The sequence below is a fragment of the Ptychodera flava genome, chromosome 12 (assembly GCF_041260155.1).
Source record: "Ptychodera flava strain L36383 chromosome 12, AS_Pfla_20210202, whole genome shotgun sequence".
Classification (NCBI taxonomy): domain Eukaryota; kingdom Metazoa; phylum Hemichordata; class Enteropneusta; family Ptychoderidae; genus Ptychodera; species Ptychodera flava.
The window spans coordinates 25533743-25552851 of NC_091939.1; the positions used below are offsets into that span (position 1 = coordinate 25533743).

General features: G+C 37.4%; 1 protein-coding gene across 1 annotated transcript; it reads right to left on the reverse strand.

Moving 5' to 3' along the window:
* Positions 1-5258: 5258 nt before the first annotated feature.
* LOC139145509 (beta-1,3-glucosyltransferase-like) lies at positions 5259-19109 on the reverse strand. The gene is made up of 13 exons (XM_070716732.1): positions 18981-19109; positions 18863-18894; positions 14705-14910; positions 13733-13847; positions 13234-13370; positions 12797-12860; positions 10202-10426; positions 9636-9705; positions 9064-9177; positions 8371-8473; positions 7903-8028; positions 7121-7265; positions 5259-6587 (listed from the first exon to the last, which is right to left on the reverse strand). The coding sequence occupies exons 1-13, from the start codon at positions 19039-19041 to the stop codon at positions 6315-6317; spliced, it is 1671 nt and encodes a 556-aa protein (XP_070572833.1). The 5' UTR covers positions 19042-19109; the 3' UTR covers positions 5259-6314.

Sequence of the window (19109 nt, forward strand, 5' to 3'; positions counted from 1 at the left end):
GTTGTGTGCATTGTCTTGATTCTGTTTTGTTGTTGGGTGTTTAGGATTGGTGGGAGGGAATGTTTATGACTCAAAATGATACAACTGTAACTTTTGTCAATATTTTCATGGGTTTTGTATCAGTAAACAAGTGAATTTTCTCGTACTCGGTAAGTATCGTGAACGAAAGTGTTAGCCCTGCTGTCGCATTTGTGCAAACATGTTTTGTAATTGGTAACAAATGAATTCTGGTCTGGACGGTAATTCGGTCTTCATCCATCAGTAATGCTGGGCATCAAAAACATACGGTACAGGCAGTGTTGACAAGCTTAATACTAGTCATTTTGACACGAGTTTTAAAGTTGAACAAGAGAGCACTTCACAAATGAAACAAACCAGAAAAAAACTGCAAAATTTACTGCTAATAGATGCTTATTTTATGGATTGAAAACAACTGCACACTTTCACACAGTCAGTTTTGTGTTAAATTAATGGGGGAAACCACAATTCAGAATGTTACGTGATTGGTAGAAAAGGTCAAGGTGTTACATAAGATGAGATTAAAAAACTGCTATCATATCACTGTTAAAACTGAAAAAATGTCAGAAGGCTCAAGTTGCTCGTATTATTCCTGAACAACTTTTGGATCAAATTTGATTTGTCTGAAATTTGAAGCAAACATCAAGGCTTTGAAGAAAAATATGTTTTCTTTAAACCTGTGGCAAAATGAATTTGTTGAACCATTGCAATAAGGGAGGGACCATTATTAGAAATTTTGAGGGAGTAGTCAAAATAGAAAAATTAAAGCAAAATTCGTCCTAAAAAAAAAAGAATTTTTGTCACAACGAGGCTGCGCTAGAAAGAAAGGGAGAACATGTTCACAGTAAAATGGCAAAAAATAGGTTAGGGCTACAACAGCATGCATCTAAAAGAAGCATTAATTTGTAATACAGACCCTCAGAAATTGGGTCTACGGTATAGTAGTAGCCTGCTATTGCATTGACAGCCTCGCTAAACAGTAACTGCATAAAGGCTGATAGTCAGTTCAGAATCCAGTACAGTTGGGTACTTTTGTAAGTGTGCAATATGACAGATGTTACATTTTTATTAGCAATATTTATAATCATAAATTTATTAATGACATTTTTCTGCATTTGTGTTATGGCCCTGTGTTACAATGAGCAAACAAGGCTCAGATGGGCACGCACAGCTGCGAGGGGGGGGGGGGGATGTGCTGTCATAGGAAACGAAAGTCATCAATACGTCTAATTTTCTCATCTTTTAATGGAAGATGGAGCAACATATAAAAGACACGGATGTACCTTCCTCGCGTACTGCGTCATCTGAAAAGCGTGTAGTATAGTCAGGAGACGCATTGTGAAGGAAACGTATACTATAAGCTTTAAAATGCGGATGTCGCTTTCGGTTCCGGGGCACCTAAAATGTTTTAAACCGACAGCAGACGAGTAAAATGTCGCTCAACAGGTTGACTTTTCTAAGCTAGATCCGATAAGAAGTCTGTCACTTGTGGGGTCCCCCAGGGGTCAACACTTGGTCCCACACTATTTTTACTTTATATTAATGATCTTCCGAACTCCTCAAAGTTTTTCGATTTTCGTCTATTTGCAGACGACTCGAACCTTTTTCACACTTTTCCTGACAAAAAGAGCAGTATTGATCTTTCTATTGTAAATAATCATTTCAAAAATGTAATTGATTGGTGTGATGCAAACAGATTAACCATTAATGTTAACAAGACCAATTACATTGTATTTCATGGCAAACGTAAGCCTATCTCTCTTTTGTTTCTCTCTGTGTTAAAGATCATACAATGAATGTGGCTGATAAAGCGTCTTTTGTAGGAGTTTTGATTGACAAACACCTGACATGGAAAGATCAAATCAAAGATGTAAATAATTGTATTCGAAAAAAAGCAGGACTATTATTTAAAGTAAGAAACTGTGTACCTCAACATATTCTAGTTTTATTGTACAAGGCATTTATCCAACCGATTATTACGTATGGTTTGGAAATATGGGGAAGCACATTCCCATCTTACTTAAATTCTATACTGATCACCCAGAAAATGTGTGTTCGTTGCATCACATTCTCTGATTTTCGAGAACCATCATATCATTTATTCATAGAGTTGGGTCTTCTTGACATTTACAAACTGTATAAATTAGGTGTCAGCAATTTTATTTTTGATTTGTACAATGGCAAGCTTCCTCACCATCTGAATGATTATTTCCAGACTGTGGATCACAGCCGAGATACTAGGTTCAAGCTTGGTCCAAATTTATCCATTCCTAAAATTTATACAGCAGCGGGACAGTTTTCTATTTCATTTGCCGGTGCTAAACTTTGGAACAGTTTACCAGCCGATACCAAGTATCTCACATCAAAACATATGTTTACCACGGCTATACGAAAATATCTCCTTGATTGTTAATGTCAACATTACAATTCATGAAACTGTAATACTTTCTCACAACAATTATTATGTTTGATGATTTTTTTTTTTTTTTTTTGCAAAGTTCATAAGAGCCCTTTTTTCGATTCTGTCTTATGTACTCTGAGCTGGAGTCGAACTCGATTAGCGAGAAGCTATTTTTTTGACTCCTTTTGCCAATTTTATTTTCTACTTTCCACACACTGTACCATTTACGCTTATATTGGCAATAAATGAATGAATGAATGAATGAAATGAATGAATGAAAGTTTGAGATTTCCATCGACGTATTTATTCCTGTCATTCCCGGTCATATTCAAAAAATAGTGATCGTGTCTTTTACATGTAGAAATGGAACAAACAAGTTTAGTATCTGTAGAAAGTTGGGATGATTTCTCTAAGAATAATGGAAAAACGGGAGCTTGAGTTTTGTTTTAATGAAACATAAAAAACAAGATTCATCTAATTTTTTTATTCCCTTGGGTTCACAATTCCCGAAATTTTGACACGATGCAGCGACCCAGTATAATATGACCTAAAGGCAAGCCGGTACATGGAGTCTCAACGAAACAACCAAATGAAGTTACATATTCCTATGGCCTGAATCTCTTCCAATATTTCGACCTGCTTTAGTTCCATCACTCTGATTGTCTGATTGCTGTCAAGAATGTTAATACTTCTCGCTTTTCTCCGCCAAAACTAATAAATCTGTCTGCACGGTCAGTTCACAATCCTGGCGTAGAGGGCGCACCAACGGAACTTACCCAGGGCCTGAAGGGGAGATTCTGGTGGGGAGAACTGACTGATTTTGGGGGGAAAAATGTCGGCAGGTGAAGGAGAAAAAGTGATTTGATCAGGCAGTAACTTCTTAAGTGTTCAACAGAGAGAAATAAAAAAATTGTTGCCAATGTGCTAAAATCAGCAAACTGGGAAATGTTATTGTGATACATGTATAGACTTGGTTCAAGTCGGTGAATTTTCTAAAAAAACTTCGATAATAGTTTCTCTTGTGTCTCTCCTATTTCATGCAAACCTATTTGCAATTTAGCAGCCCAGGCCTCATGCCAGGTTTTCCTTGCGATTAATTGAACGCGTTAGTGAGTTAGTTTCTGCCGGATGATTCCGGGAGAAACTCACGCGTTTCACATGAAAACAAAACACAAATCATCGCGTTCACCCCACTCAAACATTCACGAATCACAGACCTGAACCAAGTCTAATTTTGATATTGTCGGGGGATTAATTGATCATGACGTTAATGTGCCTGTGAAGTCGAGCGCCTATAGTTAGAAGTATGGCAAAGTATACAATGAGTAGGCGCTCGATTTCATAGACACCTGCGACGCGTCATGAACCAAAGGAATTTATTATTTTCACCTTGCACGATAGAGGGCGTACTTTGAATGGAGGCGCAAGAGAACCCGTCAAAATCACAACAGGTACCACGTGTGTGTGGCAGCTATTGTGGGCTGATCCCGTCACAGGGTAACATTGTGATCTGCTCAATGTCTATGTTGTTTGCTTATAAATTAAAGAAGAATAATTTGCAGAAACGTAAAAGGACATTGAGGTAGGAGTGGATCATATTCATCGACCACAGGAAACTTCACTGGAAGTATAATGTTTATGTATCTGACACTTGGAAATAAAAATGGATGAATATTGATTCTGTGTTGGTTTCGCTTCAGTCATACTGATGTCATTTCAAAGACATAAAAAACACTATAGGGATTGGCTATATTATACCGAGTGTAAAGCAGAATGTTACATTTCTGCTTCTATACACACAAAGGATGCCTTGGCCCACCGTGCTTGGCCTTTGCAACCTCCAAGCTCGCACATCAAACACTCTAAGCAAGGAAATCACAACTTCACGCAATACCAACTTTCATCAATAGGTTTAGAACGGTCCATTTTCTCATTTTAAAAGTTTGAACCTGTGAGCCATATTTCCTCTAAAAAACAATCGATAATTTTATTATAATGCATCTGACTTTTCAATGAGGTACTGTTTTTAAAACGATGCATGCAACTAGCACTTGCCTAAGCCACTCACTTCTCAACTGAAGCTGACCCAAACACATTATGAATACAAATTATTTACTAGCCAGAATTGCACTGGCAGTTATTACAGTCTGGCTCCTGATTTCCTGTGATATGGAAGTGTATTTCACAAATTTCAACACTTCTATTGAAGTGGGAAGTGGGAGACGGGTCACAGGTCACCCTTAATATAAAAGCGTGAGGGCCCTTCTTGAAGATAAGAATTCTTGGAAGTAAATATCTGGTGGACACTATGTTTTGTATAGGCTTCACAATAATTTGCATGCTTCAGGGTGTAGCAGAAACAAGTATATAAGACGTGATTTTTTTTTCCTTTGGTATTAATATTTTAATATTAAAAATCTCAAAAATCTTACCAAGGCAATGTATATATAAATGTACTCTAAATTTTAGTGAAAAAATCTCAGGAATCTAAAAGAATAAGGTCTCAGAAAATCTGTACTTTTTTGCATTGTATACACAACAGTATAATTTGCAAAGAAATGCCGAAATTCTTGTCTTAATACTATTGGACATTGTGCTGAAACTTGTTTTGATAATAAACTGTTGTCATAGAAATGAACAAATGAAATTACAGATGACAAAATTGTCAAGAAATCTGAAAAGAGGAGCAGGAGTCTTAAGAAAACCATGGCTTCTCCCCTCATCATCATTTCGTCATACCTGATTAGTGATATGTCAAAATATCTATTATGCACAGAATGCTGAAACTCCCAGTACATAGCTTACTTGTATCAATAGTAAGATTCATATGTCCTGTATATTGAGTAGAGATTTTTTATTGAGTATAAAAAAGAAGTTACATAAGGTGGCAAGATTGTCAGAGATGCAAATGATACATTTTAGTGAACAGAAATGAGGACATCACATGAGGACATTTTTGTGGCTGTGCAACAATGCATTACTGATAGATGTCTGCCTCCATCATGGGAGAGAGGTAAGGTAAAGATACATATGCAATGCTTGAGAAAATCACTGGGTGATATCAGAAAGAATTAAGAGTTTAGAAAATTTTGAAAGATATCACACGCTATGTTTGATTGTTGGCACGGCTGGTGAGACAGTAACTTTGTAAACAGTAAATCCAGACACCATACAACGTGACTACCCTGTACGCTTCACATGCTCATTTTGAAACTTAATATAATACAATGTGCAATTTATTGTTTCTGTGCAGAGAACCACTATGTTAACAGGAAAAATAGACAAATTGCGTAGAGTTAGAAGTGGCGTCTCCGAAAGCAAAAGTTTCTGTTAGCGTAGAGAACCAAGACAATTACTCCACAGTAACAGTAACTTCAAACTTCAAAGGAGTTAGATGTAAATTAAAACATTATAAAATATATTAAATGTAAATAAATTTATTATACAGTATCAAATTAGCAAACACTGTAACAGCAGTGTAAATCTAAAATACCTCGAGATGTATTATTCAAATATATGCAAATTTCAGATTGTTTTCCAATTAATGCCTGAAATGCCTGAGAGACAATTTTTCCACAAAATGTGGCATACATTTCAGGGTGCCCGTTTTGAAATGTTTGAGTGCAATATGTTATATATAACATATGGTATTGTAATGTGACTGTCTGAGACTCCTAAAAAACATGAATTTCATCAACTTGTCTCACCAAGGCATACATAAACATGGTGATTTTTACTGTCTTGACCTGACAGTAATAAGTTGTGTCACAGCTTAGTGTGTCTCAGTGACTGGGTTGGGTACTCTGATTTGTTATGCAAATTTCGTATAACTTGACCCGAAAGGGGTGAAAGGTCACCAAAGGTCACAAATCTACTGCACACTCAGGAAAACTCTTCACAATTCAGTGTGTTTGTCAGTTCTCACTGTGACCACGGTTTCTTCAGCCTCTTCACTGCCCTTGTCTTCTGTCTTAGACTGAGCCAAGTCATTGCTTTCTCCATCATCATCATTATCATCGTCTTGCAGGTCTAGAACAAGATCTCCCTTCTCGTCGTCCACTTGGAACCAGTCCTTGTACACCTGATATGGATCACCGTTTGAGTGCTTGTGGAAAGACACCGGTGTCTGGTGTTGGAGGAATGCTGGTACGTAGTCAGCAGGCCTTGCCTGGAGAAAGAGAATGCAAGACGAAACTTCACAACTACTCCATGTTTAGAGAGTAACAGTGGACTGTTCTACTGAAACACTCTAAGTCACTCACTGATGGGATGATGGACACATCAATGTAAAATCTATTAACTGGTAGAATTAAAATCAAAGGTGGAAGACAAGAAAATGGTGAACTATATTGTATTTAATTTTTTGTCAACTTTTAGCAGACTGTATGACAGTATTTAATACTTCTTTTGCTACATTCTTGCTGCCATGTAGTTGTTGAAGGACCAAAATTTTGATAGATCGTGAGATTTTCCCAAAAATTACTGAACCAAAGAAAAAACACTGTGCTAGATACAAACATGTCAAAGTCACACATTCACAAGACATTTTACAACATGCCATTTATATCAATTTTGATACAGAAAGGGTGACTATTCTACTACATGCATGTCTGTTAAAAATTTCAGATAAGACGGGATGTATGCCTGTTAATAATACTTGTAAAAGGTTCTCTTTGATAACTTGATGAAAACCCAAACTACCTGATGGAACAGAGGTGAGTGTGTTATGACTTGTCCAATACGTTTGACACAGGCACCTATTATCATGTCATCAGGGTCAGCATTGCTACGACACTGACATCCATTGGATATCATCTCCTGCACTGCCGATCTGCTGAACACCATTCTGAAATGGGCAAAAACACAAATATACACAGAGAAGTCAGATACACGGATAACACAGAAGATGTCCTTAAAGGCCTGTGTCAGGAGTCAGATTGTCTTGCCAGGACATTTACCCACCAGATTACAATTTCAATGGAAAACAAAAGGCTATGACACCTCCATAATCCTCTTACAGAATAGAACAAACTTCATCGTGGGGATCAAGTCCCAAGCCTTTAAACATGATTTAAGGTTCATTATTATTTATATATCTACATATTATTGATTGGCATTTAAAAAAATATTCTTGTACCATCATAATCATAATCATTGTAATTTCATTTTCATATTATGTCTGGGAAATTTTACCCAGTAAAGCCCACTGAACGAAAAAAGAACATACTGGTACATGACATGAAAAACATTGAGCTAATACTTCATTGATTGATAAATTTATATAACTAAGGATAATCTACTTTGATACAAATTGTCCTCAAGGCTTGTCTGGCTGAAATGTTACAATGGCTCTAGGCTCAATGAGAAGGTCAGGAATGCTGGGGGTTGAAGTTAGATAGGGAAAATGGCTTCACATTTGCAGAATACCGTGTAATCAATCGCCTACTTGATATGATACAACTGTTATAACTCTGCAGACTTACCCCCCTCCTCCTGTGATGTAATCGTAACCCCAGCCATGTTTGGTGTGACCAAAGCCGTATCTCTCTCCCAAGTATACTGGTGTCTCCGGATCGTAACATGAGAGTACCCTTTGTAATCTGGACACACTGAAAAGGACAAAGCAAAGACAATTATGTCTAAAATTTACAAGTATGGTTATGATTACCTTCTTTTTATTAATTTAAGTTCTGTTTCATATATTTCAATCTGTTTACTGTAAGCCATAATGTGAAAATAATGTGTTTTAAATCACAAATATAAAAGATCACTTGAAAATAAATCAGGAATTTGGAAAAGTTGTATTACCATTACAGATCCTAGTTTGTTCTGAACAGAGCAGTTGCACTGAATATCTCAGGATTTTTTATCAGTAATACAATTAATGCTAGCCCGTTTCAATGAGCCAATGTTGATGTCTTTGAGAAAATCAAAATGGTTAAGTAGCTAACCTTAGAATGGTATCGTCATCTGTAATTATAAGCCATGGTATATGCTTCAACCATGCGTCGTTTAAGAAATGGTCAAAGATGAAGAATGTCTTCCCACAATGCCCTGCAAGTACATGTAGATTGAATCAGCAAAATTACATCAATATTTTGTACTGCTTTTCCAGTAGCAATACTTGTTTGAACTACTTGATACTTTCTAATTTCTTTCAGTAATATGGTCCACTTTCACAACATGTACACTATAAATATATTTGCAACTTTTGTGCAATATAGTATATTAATGACGACAAAGTAAATTCTCTTTACCATACAAAGACATTTTTGACATTCTTAACCTGTTCAACCTAAATTCCCAGTGAACGGATCCACACTCACCATTGATAAAAACGGGTTTGGGTCAAACCACTGTGTTCAAATGAGAGGGTTAAAATAGGTCAACAGTGGTCTGATATCAGGTTCGTTGAACGGCCACACTGCATGAAGCTCATTTCAACTTTATTAGAATAATTCAAATTATTTTGCAAATTCATGTGCTCATGAGACAACTGGCACAGCCCTTGCTTGCATGGTAATGAGCTCGAACAGTAAACAGTTTCATGTTTAAAAAATGCACACTTGAAATTGTAGCAACCATCGAGAAAATAACCTTTGTGAAAATGATGAGTTAGCGTGGAGATTTCTCCCAGCACTCACCTCTCTCTGTGTTTGGTATCCCGGTCACCACAGTTGGGATTGTCTTGTCTTCAGTCTCACTGAAATACTGTATGTGTTTCACATACTGCGCCCAAGTATTTTTAACAACAGGCACTGAACATTGAGAGAAATCACATGTAGCCTGTTAGATGCATACTGCTGGCCTACCCCTCACAAATAATTTTAAAATCCAGTTTATTTATTTTTGCAGATTCGTACTTTGAATCAGGCAAATTACAATCATTGGAAGTAATTAAACTTATTGTACGAATTCACTGTCAAAAATAAAATTTATATAGAAATCTACATTCAGATTACATGTATCATTATCATACAACAACACAATACAATGGAGCACAAAGACATTAATCACTGTTAATTACAAGAATGATAGTTCATTCCTGTGATATTATCCAACTTCTCTGTATCTTAGTTTTGTAAATGATGGAGAACTGTGAGTCAACTAATATTTACATAGATTCACACATAAAATATCCTTTTGCTTTGTCTACTGAAATTTCTATTGTTTGGATAACAAAAGTTTTCAATAGATGAATGTATGTGAGACCAACCTCTATCCTTGTGGAACTTTTCACAAGTTTTCACTGCAAAATACAAATTTTTCTTTGACACAGCCGGTCCCTGGAAATGTAATGACATGAAGTTGTCAAGTTTTATCAAACTTCCAACATAGATGCTTTCCACAAATGCACATTGCAAATCAGTGTCACTATAATTTTAACCTTTTTTCTTAAGAAAGTTGTGTACGGTGCAAGAACATACTTGTTTGTCGCAAGAAATTTGACACTGATATGATATGATATGATATGATATGATATGGCTTACTGATGATTACATTGGCACACTTAGTAATCACAGGGTGAATTCTGAACATTGGACTGCACTTTGAATATTGTCAGGGGCTGTGAAATCAGCGAAATCATTCTTGGAACCATACCCTATATTGTATTAAGGTATGTTTTAACCCTTTGCATCTTGCTCAGATGAAAATCAAAGCATAATTTCATAGCTCACCCTGGTGTTGAGGTTCATTGTTAGGGAATGATACGTGAGGTCACCCTGGGGTCAGGGTTCAAAGGTTAAGGAAAGATACATATACACTACAAAGGTAACTAACACATTCCATCATGTCTATTGGATACGTTGTAACACACTCAGCCTTCTCTTTCCCTTTATTCCTCCTCCGTCTCATCTCAGCATCTTTGCTTTCTTTCTCCATCTTTGCCTTGGCAACATCATCATCATTGGATGGAGGATCGTTGGAGCCAATGTTTCCTGAGCACAGTTCTTGTACATGAGTTAGCTTGACGCCTTTGCCATCGTCCCAAATGAAGAAAGCTATCTGCAAACAGTATGGCAGATCAAATAAAAACTAACTGAGAGCTGTTCATTTGATTAAGGTAGAATGCACCTCTTGGACAAATATGCAAACTCTCAAACTTTTATACAACATTTTTGGTCTACCTTTTATGTGGGCTCATTTTGAAGCTCATGGAGCAAATAAAGTTTTCACAGCATATCTTGAATGTGAGTATTTTTTTGTTTTGGGGCGTTTTCAGGATTTGTCAACATCTTCAGAGGAGACATTTGGCATAGAAAATATGGGTAGTTCCTGAAACTTTGTTCTAGTACTAAATGAAATAGTGTGTACACCATGGTTATTCACAATTTTTTTGACAAACTGAATCATTGATCATTGCAATACATGAAAGATACTTGGTATGGTCTGGTGTACAGAGAATTTCAGTGTACAATATCTGTACATAAGACAAAAGAAAACAGCCAGCATCAAAATAACAGGCTACTTGGAGATTTATTTATAATTAAATCCACCTACTGGAGCTTACAATGTGTACAACGTACATCTCATTTGAAGTTTTCCAACTAAGAGATCTATTTTTTATCATGGGGATTAATTTTTTTAGTAATAAAATGATTACAGAGGTATTTTTGCCCTTTGTATTCTTTTGAAACCACAGCCTTAGACAGATAAACCAAATTGACCCTTTGAATGCTGTATTTTTTCCCACCAAAATTTTAGTGCAATATTTTACCAATTTTTATGAACTTTTCTGTAATTTTTCTGATAATTTTGGACCAACTGAACACAATATTTCATCAGCCACAGTTTTTTATCAAAATTTTGGCAAAAATCTGACAAAAATTGACTGAGGTATATTTAATAAGGGCAACAAAATTGACTTTTGTGCTCAAAGGGTTAAAAACGCATGCCTCTAGACGTACTCTTTGATTCAAATGTCCTAGTTTGATTTACTGCATTACGCAGCTTTATCAGCTACCACGAGATACATTTCTAGAAATTTGATACCAGATTAATCATAGAGTTTTTTGCCGAGGGGAATATTAGAGCTATTCAAGGGTTATTTCGATCAATTTTCAAGCAGGAGACTTCAAGTCAATAAATTACAATTCTTTTCGAACAAATAAAGGCGTCACTGAAAATTAACATCACTCAAACTTGGTCATTCCACCTGTAATTTGATGACATTATTTATCCAGATGGCCTTCCCATCAAATTACTGCCTGAAAAACAGTTGTCAACAGCAATTTATATTTAACATTAACAGGTAGCGCTTTGAACAAAATGGGTCAGAACAAAATAGATCACGCTGATGGGTGTTGCTGACAGGCAATTAACAAAATTAATACATGATTGAATCTAGACTTCCGTGCTTAATGGACTTTCCAGTACATGTTAATATTGTTAATGTCTTGCCAGCACTGGCTAATGAAATGTTCTAATAGACGTATATCATTTAGGACATAAATTTGTGTCCTAAACCCCAGCGTCGCTCACGTTGATTGGTAAGTCTTATGTCCCTATGTCCCATTTGCGTTCATTCATTGGCTGCCTTTATGTCCTCCAGTCTCATTAATATTTACTGTTACGAATGCAACTCATTCATTGGCCGCCATATGTTCTTGTCCTTGCCTCACTTTCGGGTGTTCCTTGTCTCGTTCTGACATGTGCTCATTACTGTAACGCATCTGCGAGCCTAGGCAATCATTACCAGACAGCTAGAGCGTAGTCGCAAGGTTTGTGAAGACAAATTTGTCTTCAAAACTTGCGACCACGCTCTACCTGTCTGGTAATAATTGCCTAGGCTCGCAAATGCGTTACAGGTTACAGTAATGAGCACATGGCAGAGCGAGACAAGTAACACTCGAAAGTGAGGCAGGGACAAGATCATAAGGCAGCCAATGAATGAACTGGATTCGGAACAGTAAATATTAATGAGACTTGAGGACATATAGGTAGCCAATGAATGAACGCAGATGGGACACAGGGACATAAAACCTACCAATCAACGTGAGCGACGCTGGGGTTTAGGACACAAATTTATGTCCTGAATGATATACGTCTAATGGAGCTGTAACACACAGTAGTATGCATGACTGAACACTCATTACGGGATGGTACATTTAACATGTTTTCAAATGTTTAAAAAACACACACAGAATTCCTGAAAGGTGAGCTTATGCCAAGTATTCTCATTCAAACTACATCCACAAAACCATACAGCTGTATATCAATATTCAGTGCTGGCCCTGTCTCATGACATTTGCATGTTAATAATTGGCTGACTGAAACCCATTGTTCTTATTGAATTGTTAACCCCTTAGTACAAGGAACTCCCTTGATGATTCTTGAGAATGTTGAAGTTTGTATCTGGTGAATCAATGGTCTTACCTCATGTTTAAGATCAATTGTAAAATCCATGTGATGGTCACCTGTTTTCCAGCGATCTGATAAACTGAGCAAAAAGACATTGTTCAGTAGTAAATTGGGCATCTATGAATTACATTTTTAATATATAGAACCTTCAAACATTTCTCAGCATTAAACAGAACAAAAAATTTATCTTTGCATATCAATGAAAGAACAATAACGTTATTCGTGAAGAGCCCTATTGTAGCTTTCTTGCACATGGCAATAACTGGTTGCCTCAGACATCAATACACAAGGATTTTTTATGATGTTGTTAACCAACTTATCGTAATATTTATACTTCAAACTGCACTTACCAGTGGGTGCAATGCATTCTCGACGAGACTTATGCAGCCAGTTGCAGAAAACATGAAGGTAATTTGTACACCTAAAATCATAGATGTAGTAATCATACTCACACTTGGAGCAAGGGTACGCTGAGTAACCATCCAGCTTCAAAATCAGGGAATGCAAATACTGAAGGATCATTGTGAAATCTGTAGTGATGAATGATGCTGGGAGCCTGGTCTCGTAACTCTTTGCCAAGGAACCAAAACTGAAATATATGTCAGAAGACGTCATTGGCTCTGAAGACGTGATGGTCCATTCAACATTGTTGTATTGGGACATCACATATCTTGATACTTTCTCATAAATTACAGCAGGAATATTAGATTATTGCACAAATCCTCCGGAAATAAATATGCAGCATGGAAGGTAAATGGATTCTTATGTCATAAAGACAGTGATACACTGAAATGAGTTTATCAACGACTTTCATTTCACTTAAAATAGCATATAGCATTTACACTTGCAAGATTCACCCTGTGAATAGTCAATCTTGCCATATGTCTCCTATGGTCTGTCTTTACCGTAAAAATCAAGAAACACGGCCTCACAAAGTGCTGTTATACTTACCTCGCTGGGATCATATCTTCGGAGCACATTCAGTAACCCTGGTATTTTTACCCTGGTTTCCTCCTCACAGAAGAAGATCCATTTGTATTTGGGTTTTCCGTAATGTTCACCAAGTCTGCCATAGTGGAAAATCTCAGTTCATCACACAGTAGAGTCATATAGGTAAATGCAGCTTACATTGACATAGCAATGACCCTGACCTTCAATAATTAAGTCACAAATCCCATGAGAAGGTACAGTATATATTATTATGCACAGGCCAATAGAATTTTACAGCCCAGTACATATGTAATGCCCATTCCATCACATCAACTGTTTAAAGGCAGCCTAAATGCAGTGCCTTTTGCAGGTTCCTCTGCACATTCACTCTGAAATGTTTGAAGGGACTGACTGAACGATAGTCAGGATTTATCTTCAGACTTTCAGATGGGCAATCATGGTGGGGCTCTAATCCAATTCCAATGTGTTTAGTTGGAAGAAAATGGTTGTGACCTTGTATGAAAGCCTCAACTGAGAACATTAGATGCCTAAGACATGAACCTAAGATATAATTAATACTATGACCAATATGCTGCACTGAAGTTCTTATGCATAACTTTACTACATTTTTGGAAAACATGAGGTAGTCATTTCCTCAGAGAGCCAGATCATGTATAAACAATATATAGGGTCCATACACTCCAAGTCACTTAAAATTCAAGGACTTTCATGAACTTTTTTGGCATTTTCAAGGACATTTTGAGGTCTGAAATATCATGTTCAAGTTGCAAATTTTATGATATATACTTGTATTTTACAAATGCATATCAATTTTGTGGGTGGCTTATCAATTTTCCAGGACTTTCAAGGACTCAATTTCCAGGTTTCAAAATTTAAGAATTTTCCAGAAATTTCAAGGGGGTGTGTGAAACCTGTATATACCATTTGCTGTTCTACTTTTCCACTATATGCACAAATACTGTGGGTACTTACTTTGGTAGGAGGGGGAATATCACCCAATGACCGGACTCTCCATATTTTTCAGTCAACAGAACTATTTTGGGTTTCTCCAGACCAAGAACTCTGCATTGCTGTTCAATGTCTGCTTTTAATAATCTTGCTCTTTTCAGATGGAACGGATGTTCTTGATTCCTGATGACAAACACCACGTCTTGGACACTGACGTCATGCCGTACTTCCTGTAGAGTGAGATAAATGGGTCTGACTGAAAATAACTGGTCATATATTTCTCATGGTGGTAATTAACATTCCATCACAATTCTCAATAGATTAGTAGATATACCAAGTGATCCCTGAGGTATAGCCCCAAGAATGATGTTGAATCATAATATGGCACTGACTGGATGAAGCTGATAGCCTTCACTCTTGCCAATGAATGAACAACTTTGCCATAAGTCAACTATATCACCCTTATATAGATGGTAAAAACTGGGGGGAGAGGGGAGGGGAGGGGGGAAAAGGGGGTGTATAACCAGCCTGCTTCACTTTACCATAGGGGGTCGTACAAATGTCCGTCCCCAGGGCACGGTCCCTCCACAAAATTTTTGTGGAGGGACCGTGCCCAGGGGTAGGGGTTGGGTAGGGGTGCCTTGGTCTCAGCTTAGGTTTCTTCTTGCTATGGTTTATTTTATTTTAATACGTTTGACTATGATATGAATTGCAAATACAGATTTTTACTGCCAACATTTGTTGTATTTGTCTAATATACTAGCACTGGTTTTCTAACGATTTCTTTTTCTTCGTCTGCATCGCTGTGTCACGTATTTGTCCTTTGACAATGTTATGCGAACTTTTGTCACTGTGCTGTGTCTATTATCTGATGTGTTTGATTGTCTAGGTGCCAAAGCAAGCAAGGGTAAATTACTAATCTGTGGACGCTTTCACCATATTATCACAGGATTAACTTTGACAAAGTCAACAATGAACACACAAGCAAAAATACACCTTGCTGGTGCGTAATTTACCTTGCTTACTTTGGCAAATTAGGCACTCAGACTCATCAGATAATGGACTAAATTACTACCCTTGCTTGCTTTGGTGAATTAGGAAATCAAACTAGTAAGATAATAGATGCAACACAGTGACAAAACTTCGCTGAAGATTGTCAAAGGACAAGTAGGAAAAGAGAAATCGTTACAAAACCAGTGGTAGCATATGAGACAAAGACACCAAAGCTGCAAAGAAAGGTCGGTGGTATAAATGTTTATTGGCAATATATATCATAGTCAAACGCATTTAAATAAATTAAACCACATAAAGAAGAACCTTGTCCTGAGAACAAGACACCCCTACCCCCACCCCTACCCCTGGGGACGGACTTCTGTGCAATTCCCTATATCTTTACATTGGCACATCCATACAATGCTAAATATGGTAAATAGATAGGTCAAAGTTGACTGAAACTAGGGGTGATAGGGCTCCTCCTCCTCATACTATATTATTGGTAAATTGTCTTGGATGCCATGGTGATATGGGAAACACATATGTATGCACTGCACTGTGTTATCTTCTGATAAGGATGAAAAGAACCATGTGTGTTCCTAAAATTGCCTGGAAGGCATTTCTGACAGCTGATAAAATTCTGATCTCTTCGGCCCACACAACTGCTGGCTGGTGTGAGAAGTCCCACTGATACATTGTGCATACAGATAATGCAACGTAATGCAATGTAATGATATTAATACCATGCCCTGTCTATGGCTGGAATTTCTTTTGCGCTGCATGTGTGGTATTCATAATTGTACATGTAATTACCAAAACCAGTGTTACTGAGTTCAGAATTCATTTTCAAAAACAAAGATATTTGTGGCCTCATGGGATACACACGATGGCCCTGCCAGTAACTACTACCAAGAAGAGGAAGGCGACAGTCTGGGTAGATTACGCAAATCGGGCTAGTGTCCACATCAAAGAACATTGATGAGGTGGCCACAGACTGAAATACAAGTTTTTACTGACTTTTACTTCATTCATGATATGTTACATATGTTATGTAAGCTCTAGTACAAATCCTTTGTGCATCCTGTACTGTAGTATCAATGGTTTCAAAAGAATGTCTGAACCACTACAGGACAAATGAAAGAATCTAATTAATGGACACTGTACGCATCAAAAAAGAGTGTAGTGCTGCAGTAGATGCTGGCGTTTTTTTTGACACCTCACACTTGGAAGGCGTAACACTTGTACCAGTGTTCGCGGTAACTTTTTTCTCCTTGCGTACGGCATACGCATTAGTCTGCTAAAATTGCATAATGGCTGTATTTGAGTGCGTAATTTCACTTTTGCACTCGATCGATGAAAAATTTAAACTGACTGCAAAATACAATGTGCCGTTCGATAAACCTACACTACATATTCGGATTGAACGTTGTAAGATCATTTTAATGGAAACAGTTTAATGAACAACTTGAACAACCCGGCTGTGTTTCAAACATACTGAAAAGTTACAGCAAAGGTATACATGCGACTGTCAAAACACATCGGGCAACCCAAAGTTAGAGTTATTGCAGCTTTTCCAGTCTTGATATGCCTTTTGACAGCGGATTTGTACATCGGCCGAACCACAGGTAAATGCATTCAGCTTTCCATTTATTCACATAATAAGCAGTACAGCACTGTCTTGTCGTTGATTACATCAAAACGTAACCATGGATATTCAGTCTTCCACTGCTCTTGGTAGCCTGCGTGTGGTTGTGGACGGGATTTTTTTGGTAACCGGTGCATCTTCATCTTTCACTGTGGCGCTGATCCCCTGTTGTTGTATCGGCGATAACAAGACAATACATTGTGGATCCCGACATGGGTTTAACTGCGCTTCTCCGTGTTCTCCATGTTGGGTTGCCCGGTAGTGTCTTTCGATTGACCCTCTGAATAATTTTTTTTACGAACTCGTGGAGCAAAGTTGAAAGAAAATAGAGTTGTTTGCTTCGACACCATGCTGCATATGTGTGCTTTCATCAAATTTGGGGACAGTGAGACGCGATGAGAGTGCACAGTTAGCATTTTGTTCCAACATTTCTGTCAATCACTCACTTTGTGTTATAAGTTTTAGAAACTATCGCTCGCCTGAAAATTAGCAACGTAATTCATAGGCACAGCTGACATGATAACGTGCCTTTGAACTACGATGCCGATTTTTTCAGACAACGCCCAGAGAATCCGAAACTTTCCACAGAAAATGAGTGATTGACAGAAATGTTGCAACAAATTTAATGTCAAACCGGCACTCATCTCGTCTGCTTGTTGCCTACGCTCAGTCACGGGGAGTGCTTTCGGAAACATTTTTACTGTTTTCCTTTGCGTATAGAAAACGCATAACAATGAAAAAAATGCGTAGAAAGTCAATTTCAATGCGCAAATACGCACGTTTTTTGCGTAAACGCGAACTCTGTGTACTGCTTGAAAATTTGTGAAAGGTAAAGTTAATATTGTGAGAAAAAGAATAAAAAACATACTATCTCAGATGCATTTGTCAATGAAATTAATTTCAAAACGTAAATAGTGCATATTTAATCTTTTCTGTGAATTCCTGTCAAGTACATACATATACTATATATATATATATATATATATATATATATATATATATATATATATATTGGTACAAAAATAGATTTTTTTGTACATCAATGGTTCAGATTAGGCGTCTCCATTAACCGTGTGAATCACAAGTGACATACTGACATGACAGCCCTGTAAAGGTTAGTAAAGAGTGTGCGTAGAGGCTGTGGGAGCTGGAGGTCTTTTTTGTGCAGGCTTCAAGGAATTCGCGGAGTGAGCAATGTGTATCCTACACCTTTATTTTTGAACGCTATCACGATCAACAAAGACGTGGCTGGGAGACCCAAATGCAGAGCTGGTATTTAAATTAATTAATTCTGTATTGTATTGAGTGTGTTTCTCGATAATGGCTAATTCAAGCATGGAGGTAGCCGCAATTATTGTAGCCGCAGGGTCGTGCGCCAGCTTCCTCTGTCGCGTTGGGTGTGGCCCGTGGGCTATAATTATTGCGGCTGGCATGGAGGTACAGACGCGTAGACGATGATGATCGAATTATTTCTTGTAAGTTGTGTAACGGTGTACCTATTCTTCTTTGCACCCGGTTAAAAACGTGATATTTGTAACACTTACCTTGTCGCTTTTCGAATCGCTCATCAACCCCCCTGAAAAGGATAAAAAAATAGTGGTTAAAATTTGATTGTTACACATTATGTGGGCAAGAATGACCGATAGGTTGCAGATTTCTCACCTGTTAGTAAAGAAAACAGCAGAATACATTTTGTAGTCAGCGCCATGTTACCTGACCTCATCCAATATAGTCTTTCAAAGATATCAGGCGATTGGTCGATACGCTGGAGTTAATCAATTGTAGCCAATG